At 40.0% G+C, this 12,077-nt stretch overlaps 1 protein-coding gene across 1 annotated transcript; it reads left to right on the top strand.

The window, feature by feature from the left end:
- The first annotated feature begins 9,680 nt into the window (after nucleotides 1-9,680).
- On the top strand, nucleotides 9,681-11,746 carry LOC121797016. Its single transcript, XM_042195758.1, has 2 exons — nucleotides 9,681-11,637; nucleotides 11,729-11,746. The coding sequence occupies exons 1-2, from the start codon at nucleotides 9,685-9,687 to the stop codon at nucleotides 11,744-11,746; spliced, it is 1,971 nt and encodes a 656-aa protein (XP_042051692.1). The 5' UTR covers nucleotides 9,681-9,684.
- The last annotated feature ends 331 nt before the right edge of the window (nucleotides 11,747-12,077 follow it).

Consider the following 12,077-nt stretch of genomic DNA (forward strand, 5'->3'; position numbering starts at 1 on the left):
TTCCCAGATCACTACTTCCTTTGAGATACTTGAGAATCCCTTTCAAAGCCAACCAGTGCTCTCTTCCCGGACAGGACATGTATCTGCTCACCACGCTTACCGCATGAGAAATATCAGGCCTTGTGCATATCATCATATACATCACACTCCCAACTATGTTGGAATAAGGTATCTGGCTCATCTCTCTTTCTTCTTGCTGATTTCTGGGACATTGTGATTTGGACAGCTTAGTCTGTTGTGATAGTGGAACTGAGGTTGCTCTACTCTTGTCAATCTGATATTTGTGCAGTACTTTCTGAATGTAGCCTTCTTGGGACAACCACAACACCCTCTTATCTGCATTTCTGAATATATCCATTCCCAAAATCTTGCTAGCACTCCCCAGATCCTTGATTTCAAATCCCTTTTTCAATAAGGCTTTCACCCTATCTAGCTCCTGTCTATCTGGTCCAGCAAGCAAGATGTCGTCTACATATAATAGCAAATACACAGCAGGTCCCTCAGACTTTGATTTGAAGTAGACACAACTATCATATCTGGAATTTATAAATCCCATACTCTGCATATGTTCATCAAACTTGATATGCCATTGTCTACTTGCTTGCTTCAAACCGTATAGACTTTTCTTTAGTAGACAAACCTTATCTTCACTCCCATGTATCACAAATCCCTCTGGCTGATTCATGTATATAGTTTCCTCAAGCTCTCCATGAAGAAAGGCTGTCTTCACATCAAGTTGGTCCAAAAACCAACTTCTTTGAGCAACTATAGCTAGCAAAATTCTGATTGAGGCATGCTTTACCACTGGAGAAAATACTTCATTATAGTCTATTCCCTCCTCTTGTGTGAACCCCCGAGCTACAAGCCTAGCCTTGAACCTAATCTTGTTCCCAACCTCCAACTTTTTCTTGTATATCCACTTACAACTCACTGGTTTTTGTGTGGAAGGTCTCTTCACAAGCACCCATGTCTTGTTCTTGATCAGGGACTGTATTTCATCTATCATAGCCTCCATCCACTGCTTGCTCTCCTTAGAACTCATAGCTTCCTTGAAGCTTGAAGGCTCTGCATACTCTATGTTTTCTGCAACACATAGTGCATATAGCAAGTATTCTTCTTCACTGTATCTTGTAGATGGTTTAGGGATTCTTCTGACCCTATCTCTGGCTAGAACATAGTCACCCAAATCCTGCTGCTCTTCTTCAGGGTTCAAGACATCAGCATCTGCTTCTTCTTGTTCACTATGATTTCCCATCTGCTGTTCAGGCTCAGCAATTCTATCTGCTCCAGAAACCTCCACCTGAACTGATTCCTCAGCCTCCTCAGGTTCTGGAACACCCATCTCCACCATCCTCTCAGGCTCTGGTTCTTTCTCAGAATGAGATGGCCTCTGGCTCTCTTGAGCCTTTTCCAGAAATGGCATCCTACTTTCTTCAAATTGCACATCTCTAGAGATAATAACTTTCTGATTTCCTGGCTCTATGCACCACAGTCTGTAGCCCTTCACTCCCTTTTGGTATCCAATCATCACACATCTCAAGGCCCTTGGCTCCAACTTACTTTGCCTGATGTGTGCATAAGCCATACAACCAAAAATCTTCATATTCGAATAATCCATGGCCTTTCCATACCATCTCTGATCAGGAGTGTCAAAAGCTATAGCTGAAGAAGGACTTCTATTGATGAGAACTGCTGCCATACTCACAGCCTCACCCCAGAATCTCTTAGCCATTCCAGAGCCAAAGAGCATACATCTAACTCGCTCTAGGATGGTTCTATTCATGCACTCAGCAACTCCATTCTGTTGGGGATTAGATGGAGATGTCCTATGCCTCTTCATACCTTTCTGCTTGCAGAAAGAATCAAACTCCCCACTCAGAAATTCCAGCCCATTATCAGTTCTTAAACACTTCAAAGAACACCCTTTCTCCACCTCCACTTCCCTACACCACTCCTTGAATTTCATGAATGTCTCTGACTTTTCCTTCAAGATAAACACCCATAATTTTCTAGAAAAATCATCAATAATGGATAGAAAGTATCTACCTCCACCCAATGAAGCTGGTGTAGCTGGGCCCCACAAGTCACTGTGGGCATAGTCTAGTGGTGACTTTGAGCTGTGAATTCCTCTTCCATAGGGCAGTTTCTTACTCTTTCCGAGCACACATTGCTCACACAAACCCAACTGCTCATTGGGATTTTCCAGCTTAATCAGCTCCTTCTTGGCCAATTCTTTAATTCCAGTTTCTCCCAAGTGTCCGAGTCTGAGATGCCACATTCTTAAGTCTAATACCTGCACCAGATTCACAGATCCAGTAACCACACTTGCCTTTAGATAGTATAGGCTTCTCTTTCTCTCAGCCATCATAACAACATCACCATTCTTGACGATGTTCATAATCCCATCAGATAATATGCAATTATATCCTGCTGCATCCAACACTCCAATAGAGATCAAATTCCTCTTAATCTCTGGAATAAACCTCACACCAGTGAGTAACCTGATGGAGCCATCATGAAGTCTAAGCCTGATGGACCCAACTCCTCTGATTCTGCATATCTGGTCATTTCCTAACAAAACTGATCCAGCTGCATTCTTGATTTCCTCAAAATGACTTCTAGTTGGACACATGTGGAAGCTACATCCAGAATCCATGATCCATGGAAGTTCTTCCATGTCCTCAGTCACACACAGAGCCTCCGGGACCACCAACTCTTCTGCAATATCAGCATTGTTCTTGCCATTCTCTTCCTCGGCCTGCTTCTTCTTCCAAACCCAACAATTCTTCTTTATGTGGCCTGGTTTCTTGCAGTGATGGCATGATCTGGTCTCTTTCCAGTCAGCTGTCTTGTTTTTCCATGGCTTCTTCTGTGACTTTCTTTTCACATTCTTCTTGTGATCAGCAACACTCAGACTCTCAGACACCATTTCAGTGGACTTTGGATTAGATTTCTGGATTTCCTTGAGCTTTAGAGCAGAGTACACCTCTTCATATCCAATCTTGGACTCTCTACCAAGAAGTATAGCATCCTTGAAATGCTCATAACTTGGTGGCAAGGAATTCAACAACATCAGAGCCTTGTCCTCATCTTTAATCTCTTCATCAATGTTCTCAAGATCATCGATGCATTTCCCAAATTCTTCGAGCTGTTCCAACACACCTTTTCCATCAGCAATCTTGAAAGTGAGAAGTTTCTGCTTCAGGTGCAGCCGATTTGCCAAGGATTTGGCCATGTATAATGACTCCAACTTGGACCAAACTCCAGCCGCTGTCTCCTCCTTTGAAACTTCTCTGAGGACTCTGTCATTGAGGTTGAGTATCAAGGTACTATATGCCTTGTACTCTCTGTCTTGAGCCTTTGCCTTCTCCTTTTCATCAGGCTCGGGCTTCTCCTCCTCATTACTGCCTCCACCATTTAGGGTTTCCCATAAACCCTGTTGCATCAAGATTGCTTTCATCTTCAGCCTCCATAGGCCAAAATCATTTCGGCCTGTGAACTTTTCAACATCAAACCTTGCTGCAGCCATTATTCAAACAGGTTGAGCGCCTTCTTGAGAAAAAAAAACAAAGAAATAACTCCCAAAACTTTATGCTTTCTCGATCAATTCAGTGGACGAATTTCCCACAGACGGCGCCACGTTGTGAAGAACGAACCTACGGTTGTGATGATCGAAATGCAAATTAATGAAATGACAACATGCAAGGAAGAACACAAGCGAATTACGTGGTTCGGCGTAAGCCTACATCCACGGGCAAAATCTGGTGTGTTTCTTTATTGATCACTCGAGAAATTACAAACATAAGAGCACTCGAAACTCTCAAGAATTTACAAGATGGAAAACCCTCAACTCGCCCGAAAACTTCTTGCTTCGAGAGCTAAAAACGCACAGCTGAAAGATAACACTTCCTCTCTTGAATTCTCTCTCTATCACTTTTGATTTCTGTTGTTGTTGGTTCTGGAATGAATCGCAACTCCCTTAAGAAGTATCGATCAAGAAAACCGCCGAACAGCTTCCTTTGCCGAACAACTTCCTTTGCCGAACAGCTTCCTTTTGCCGAACAGCTTCCTTTGCCGAAAAACGGTTATAACCGTTTCCAACGGCTAGTTCCTGTTTTGGTTCCCAACGGCTATTTCCTGACTTGATTCTTCCACCAGCTCAATCCGATCTTGATGAGCTCAAACACTAACAATTTTTTTAGTTTCAGTTGCCAACAGATTCCATTAAATTTTGGTTGGTGCATAATAGAGTAGGTATTTCTTACATCCGTAAGTTTGTAATCGGGCTTTGCCCGCTTTTTTTTACCAAAAAAAAAACGTAAGTCATATTATTTGTTCATTACTTCATTATAATCAACACTCATATGGAGTAATTTTAAGTATAAACGAAGAAATGGAAAACAGTAGTACTACTACTAAATTTGATTTAAATCGGCTCTTTTTCCACTTCTTTTATTCATTTTTCCACATTCCAATCTTTACGCAATGTTTTATGTCATTATTGGATCACGTTTTATGTCGTTATTGGATCATGTAATTTTCACTCTTTTTATTTTAAATCTTGATTTACATTAGTATATATTTCTAATTTATATCTTTTTATTGTTGATCGCATAAAAAACAAAACATATTGATATATTTTAGTTCAAAAACTGATATGTGCGAGCGACTCACTAATTTTAGTTCAAAAACTGATATATAACTTCATTCCAAGATATATAATTTCATTCCAATAAGTTTTTACTTCATTCAAATTGGATAATTACTTCATTCCAGTACATACATGCTGTTTCGCGAACGGAGACGTCAAGACCATCCTGTCGACGCTGTGATAGTCCCGAAATTCCAGCTACGACAACAAAATAGAATGACAGACTAATTGAATGGAAGCACATTGAATGATGTAATAAACTATTTGAATGGAGTATGTGTAAAAACATCTGAAGTCCTACTGTAATGAAGTAAATACCTTGTCCAATGAAGTAATAACGTTTTTTAATGAAGTAATAAACCTATTGGAATGAATTGTACTTTTTGAAGTGAATAAAGTAAAAACTCAGTTCAATGAATTCGAATTAAGCATGTATTGAATCATTTCAAAACCTACTAGAAGTAAGTAGAAACATACTGTAATTTCAAGGTATTTCGTACCGGACTGAAGTAATAAGCATGCTAGAATGAAGTAAATTGGGCTTGTAATGAGTACCGAAATAATTTACACATCAGCGAATTTCGTCAAAAAAACTAGATATAATGACCCTAAGTTGGTCTCTAGTTCGGTCTTTAAAATTAGTTCGACATTGATCACAACTCTATACTCCCAATATACAAAAATGTTAACAAACAAAAGATGTTTTATCCTTCCTAAGTTAATTGAGTCACTTTTTGCGACACATAATATAATAAAATGGTGTTCAATGAATTTGGTTTAATAGATAATAAGGTAACGGGGAGAATAAAGTACAATAAATAATTCATGTTCTCTAAAAAGTTCGTGTAATTTTTTTAAAACTACTTCTATCTCTCACTTCTTCTACAGTTAGGTGAATAAGATCTAAAGTTTCTCAAGTTGTTAACTGATGTACTCCCTCTGTCTGTCATTAAATGTCTCATATTTGGTCGGCATGGGTTTTAAGCAATGTATTAAAAACCGGACCGGAGAGTGAACCAGCGAAGCTACTGGTTCATGGTTCACCGGGTGAACCACTGGTCGAACATTTTTACTATTACAAAGTATATATATAATATACAAAATATTTTCAATTTAATGGCTGATAAAATAAACTCTATGTATAACAAAATACATTAAATATATAAATATTTAAAAATAGTAGATAATAAAATCTAATTATTTTTTTATCAATAAATATAATTCAATATACAAATTACAAGTTAGTGTGGATTAAAATTTTACTATTTTAGATATAAAAATAGATAAGTTCATATTGATTAAAAAAATTGTACATGGCAGAATATATATATGAAATATATAAACAAATATGAATTATTAGTTAGTTTTGATAGAAATATAGGTATATAGTAAATAATTTATTAAACCTTAGGTATAACTACACCTATATTATAGAAATACTAACAATTAAATTTAGTATAAAGTAAAATTTAGTAAATGATAAATATATTGTCATATTAATAACTACTCATTAGAATATAAATTTAAACAATAATTATTAGTTTGAGTGATAAAAACTGTGTTGTTTTAATATAAGAATAAGTAATGTTTAAGTTATTACCAATAAATGCATGTGGTAGAGTGGTAATAGGCTTGGTCTTTTGACCAAGAGGTATGAGTTCAATCCCAATCAACCAATCCCAATCAACCACATATTTTACAAAAATTATAAAAGTTAAAAAAACCGGTTTCTGGATTCCGGTCCCCGGTTGCGGCGGTTCACAGCGGCCAAACGTGCAACTGGTTTTATAGAGCAAACCAGACCGGACTATGCTTTAAGAAATTGTTTGACTTTATGAAGTAAAGTGGGTAGAAAAGTTGATGAAATGTGGGGCGAAAAATGGAACATTTAATAGCACAGAAGGAGAGTACTATGTTACAAATATGTTTTGAAAATTTGGATAATAACAATATAACTTATAAGACCTTACAAGTTAGAACACCACCTAGTTTCCCTTTAGGATCCAAACATTTAGCAATTGAAAATACTTCTGGAATTTCTCTAAAATATCGTCATTTTACAACCATAAAATATATAATGGGTTGATTAACTTGAGGTGATTTTCTCAAACAATTATTTGTATTCAGTGCAACATATACTCCATCTAACACATGAACATAAATACAATAATAAACACTGCATAAATCAACAGTAGTAGTAGTTGTTTAAAGCATTATTCAATAAATAAAGTCATGTATTGATCACAATAAACATGTAATTATAAAGTCAAATTAACATATTTGCAACTTCCGAAAAAATAACATAAATAACTTTTGTTGTTCATTGTGAAATTATCGTGTTATAAATTGAGCTTTAACGTTTATACATCCTCACTAAGGTTTATAAATAATTTTCTTTATCACGATAATATTTTTGTCCCTTTAACTTTGGGTTTATTATGCAGTTATTTTGCCACTTGTCTAATTGGGTCCATATTGTCATTAACAAAATAAATCACATCTTAAAGACATATTTTTATAACCAAAAAAATACACCTATTATAAAAACACTTTTTTTATTAAAAGAAGAAAAACACGTCTCGACAAGTTTAAATGTATCATCAACCAACAGAAATACCTTGAAAACACGAACAACTATTTGTGCTATTATATGATACTAGTGTGAACACACCCCGCGCTATGCGCGACCTAAAATATTCATTCTATTAATTTGGGATTATAAATAAAATAAGAAACAACATAATTACATAAAATTAAAAAATAAAAATACTATATACTATGTCCTTAACAACATACACACTTCAATACTAAAATACTATTAGTATGAAATAGACATAAAAAATTTAATATTAGGAGGACAATGATATCGCTATAAAAAGAAAAAAGATAAACAACCTTAATTATACAATAATACGAATAGCAAAATGAAGAAATAGAAATAGTAAGTACAAATCCAACCAAACACACTCAATCTACTAGTGACCTTAGAGAATCCGCAACGGTGGTGGGGAAGAAGGCCACCGTCCGTGCCAGCGGCGAGGACGAGGCTCGCCGCCGTGCCAGCTAGCAGTCGACGTGGCGGCACACGATTGGGCAACGGCATAGCCGTTGCCTTTGAATATTTTTTTAAAAAAATTCGTTAATTAATTTTAAATAATGATAAAAAAAATTATTTTCCAAATCCCAAAAATATGGCCGTTTTTTTGCCCGTTTTTCTAATTTTTTTTTATTTTTTTTTATTTTTTCCCCAAAATCATCTATAAATACACACATTCATCATCCATTTATCACATCAAAGCATCTCTCATTCATAATTCTCATACAAACTATCAACACATTCATCCCTCACTCAAAACCTCAAATGGATTTCACCCATATTATGGCGGAAGCGGAGCGCGAAGAACAAGAATACTACGAACAACATCGTGCCGCTTACGAAGCATATGTCGCGGCAAATACCCCCGCTCCACTGGAATCCTTTGTCTAAAGAATTGTTGAGAGGGCGTTCGTTCAGCTTTCGGGGATGAATTCCTTCGGGCACCCAGCACCGATGATTGCCAACGGTTGCTTCGTCTTCACGAATCAGTCCATGGCTTTCCCGGAATGCTTGGCAGCATTGACTGCATGCATTGGAGATGGAAGAATTGCCCGAATGCTTGGAGGGGGCAACACTTAAGCGGTCACAAAGGCGGCGGCCCAACACTTATCCTTGAGGCGGTCGCCGACTACCGCCTATGGATTTGGCATGCATATTTCGGCGTTGCCGGAGCCAAAAACGACTTGAACGTGCTATATTCTTCACCACTCTTCAATGATGTGATGAATGGTGTAGCACCGGCGATCGACTTCACCATCAACGGAAATACATACCACATGGGTTACTATCTCGCCGATGGTATCTACCCAAGGTGGTCAACGTTCGTGAAGACACTCCGCAACCCGCACGACTCGAGACGGGTTCTTTTTGCGCAGCGTCAAGAGTCCGCGCGGAAAGATGTCGAAAGAGCCTTCGGGGTCCTTCAAGCCAGATTCAACATTGTGAAGGCCCCGGCTCGGCTGTGGTACGTGAATAATATCTCCGACATCATGTTCACGTGTATTATCTTACACAACATGATTATAGCCAACGAAGGGCCGAGGGCGGCTAGCTTCTACGACGAGGATGAAGCCGGAAGCTCAACAGCGAGGTCTCTCCCACGTCGAGGTGAGCATACGATGGTTGGCCAGAGGATCGAGATAAGGCACACAATGCGCGATACCCGAACCCACATTCAGTTACAAGAAGACCTAATCAACCACATGTGGATGAAATTCGGCAACAAGTAGTGGTTTTTTTAATTTTTAGTATTTTAATTATGTAATTTTTAATTTTTAGGCTTTTAATTATGTCGTTTTTATTTTATTTGTCATTTGTAATTTTATTTAGGTTTTTTTAATGAATTTTATTATTAAGGAAATGTTATTGTTTAATTGAATTTTAAATTAATTGTGCTCGTCCTTGCGGAAGAGCACAGCTGTGGGTGTTGTGCTCTTGCCAGAGAGCAGACAGAAAAAGTGGAGTCGGGCCCACAACCGTGCCTCTGGCAAGAGCACGATTGTGGATGCTCTTATATTCCTCCTTAATCTCCAAAAATGATGATTTTTTCATGTGCGCGAAAACAATGTGATATCCTGATACGTTCCTATATCTTATTATTTAGTTATCTCTTTCGATTCACCAAATCCTTCCATATATTTGTTATCTTGGTCAATAAGTTTGGGTATAGTATTTGAGTATTATAAATAGGGATAGATGATTATTATTTGCATTCATTCAGTAAATCAATAAAATCGTTACGTGTCCAACAACGTGTTGAGAAATTCTCTTTCACTAAGATCTCGCGCTGCCCGACGGAGAGGAATTCCCGCGCACAGCCGGTTCTTTGCTACCGCCGATCCTTCGCTAGGACGCCGGAGAAACGGGATACGACGTAGGGTCGTATCATCTGGTGCTTTCATTGAGAGTGCTCATGAGACGTTTTAACAACAGTAGAATGGGCTGGGGTTCTTCACGCCCTGACTCATTCACGCCTGGTGTGCCGCGCCGTCAACTACCCGTTGAACGTCGCAATTTTGGGGTCCCTCATCGCCCGCAGTTAGATGACGGAGACTTGGAGATTCGTCCGAACGACGAGTCGATGCATGACGATTACATGAATGGGAAGTTGGATCGATTACTGGATAAGTTGGATAAATTTGATCTATGGAGGGAGGAGGCGGATCGACGCTTCGAGTATCTGGATCCGATCGTGCCGAGGGAGACGGAACCCCCTCTAGGGTTTGAGGATGGAGATGAAGCGGAGTATGAGGAATTTAGGCGAAAGAAAGCGAGCGAGAAAGGGGGTCGTGCCAGACACCCTAATTTTTGCATGCGCGATATGTCTATGGACGACAGGAGACGTCGCGGAGAGAGGACCAGGGGTGCGTCGGCCTGGGATGCACCGGGAAATCGATTCGCTCGTACACATGGCGGTGGTTTTCCGCAGCAATTCGAGACGTCGTGTTGGGATCCACCCCAGCGTTATCGATCGACTGCTGCGGAGTTTGATAAGAATCAGATCGCTATGAAGCCGCCTCGGTTTGATGGTAGCGACGCGACAAACTGGATCCCCAGGGTTCAGTATTATTTTAATCATATGATGATACCCGATGCTCAGCGCCTTCACTACGCGGTTATGTTGTTCGACCCCCCGGCTTCGGAGTGGGTGTTTAATTATTGTGCAAATATTGACTGCGTCACGTGGCACGAATTTTTGGAAGATGTGCGACACAATTTTGATAGGCAGAGAGATCGATATCGTCGCGAGGGGAGAAATGACAGGGGTTCATGTTGGGACCCTCCAAGATATCAACAACATTGTCAACAAATAGGCGGGTATGGTCAGCAGTTTAATCGGCCAGCCACTTGTTACGACCCACCACAGTCGTGGCAGCCCTCTTGTTGGGAACCATCGCGTGGATATTCGGATTATGATCAGCCACCACTGGGTCCGCCTAGTCGTGGGGATCCGCCCAACAATCGCTGCCCTCAGACCTTGCTGCCCTCGAAGTCTGATCGACGTCTGAGTCACCGCACAGCTCCGTTGTCTGCCGTTGCCACGCACCCGCCTCAACAGTCCAGCAAGTTTATTGATTCGGGGAAGCAGCGTGGTCTGCCCAATATTTCCAGTCTCAAGGTTTGTTCTCCTTATCCAGACGAGCCCCTACAAGCGATCGTCAAGACCGACAATCCGCCGCGGCAAGTGCTCGTCGGGGCATATGATGGGAAGATTGATGATCTTCGTGTTCCAACACATAAGGAATTGGAGATGGAGAGAAAGGGAGAGGAGGAGAAGCAGGGGCAGAAAGAGTTGGAGAGACAGAAGGAACCTGAGTGGGCTAAAGTAGAGGAGCTCGAGGAGGAGGATGAGAGCGAAGATGCCTTGGAGGAAAAGAAGAACGAATTCTACTGTGTAGCATGTAGCCAGAAGTTCAGGAGTGATAAACAATGGAAGAATCACGAGCAGTCGAAAAAGCACAAAGAGAAGGTGACACAGCTGCCGGAAGCATTCCATGAAGAGGATATAGAATGTGAAGCGGAAGTAGATGCTGATGATGGAAGTGACATTGGTTACTTGTCAGCAGATGATGGAGTGAGTAAACTAGGGGAGAAATTTGAAGCAGGGATTGGTATTCAAGAAGATGATATAATTAAGAGGATCACGTTGATTCGTTTGTGTGCTTTCGACCCTGGTATTTGTGTCCGTTTTAGTAAACGAAATTGGGAATTTCTTGCTATGCACAGGGAAGCAGTGGATCTCCAAGTTGAGGATTTGACACTGCACATTGACAATGTTCTCTGGAATGCTATGAATATGCTGACGGATAATGATAAGGAGCTGGCACATGGAGGATTTATGAAGTGCTTGCTAGCCACAAAGACATTTAACATCGAGCTATGCATGCCGGTAAAACCTGTTGTCTTCACGAATGTTCAGAAATTTGAGAGGGATTACTATGTCCGGAGACGTTTGCCTATTTGGCGTGTGTTCGATCCAGGAGGAGACGCCTCGCTAAAGCTTTTGCTTTCAACTCTCGTCTTTGGTTTATGTTTCCCACCTCGAGGACAAGGTGGATTTTAACCGGGGGGGAGTTGATACGTTCCTATATCTTATTATTTAGTTATCTCTTTCGATTCACCAAATCCTTCCATATATTTGTTATCTTGGTCAATAAGTTTGGGTATAGTATTTGAGTATTATAAATAGGGATAGATGATTATTATTTGCATTCATTCAGTAAATCAATAAAATCGTTACGTGTCCAACAACGTGTTGAGAAATTCTCTTTCACTAAGATCTCGCGCTGCCCGACGGAGAGGAATTCCCGCGCACAGCCGGTTCTTTGC

Source organism: Salvia splendens, chromosome 3 (genome assembly GCF_004379255.2).
Source record: "Salvia splendens isolate huo1 chromosome 3, SspV2, whole genome shotgun sequence".
In the NCBI taxonomy this organism is placed as follows: domain Eukaryota; kingdom Viridiplantae; phylum Streptophyta; class Magnoliopsida; order Lamiales; family Lamiaceae; genus Salvia; species Salvia splendens.

Coding starts and splice junctions, on each gene's coding strand:
- LOC121797016 (XM_042195758.1), top strand. CDS start 9,685: ATGGGCTGGGGTTCTTCACGCCCTGACTCATTCACGCCTGGTGTGCCG.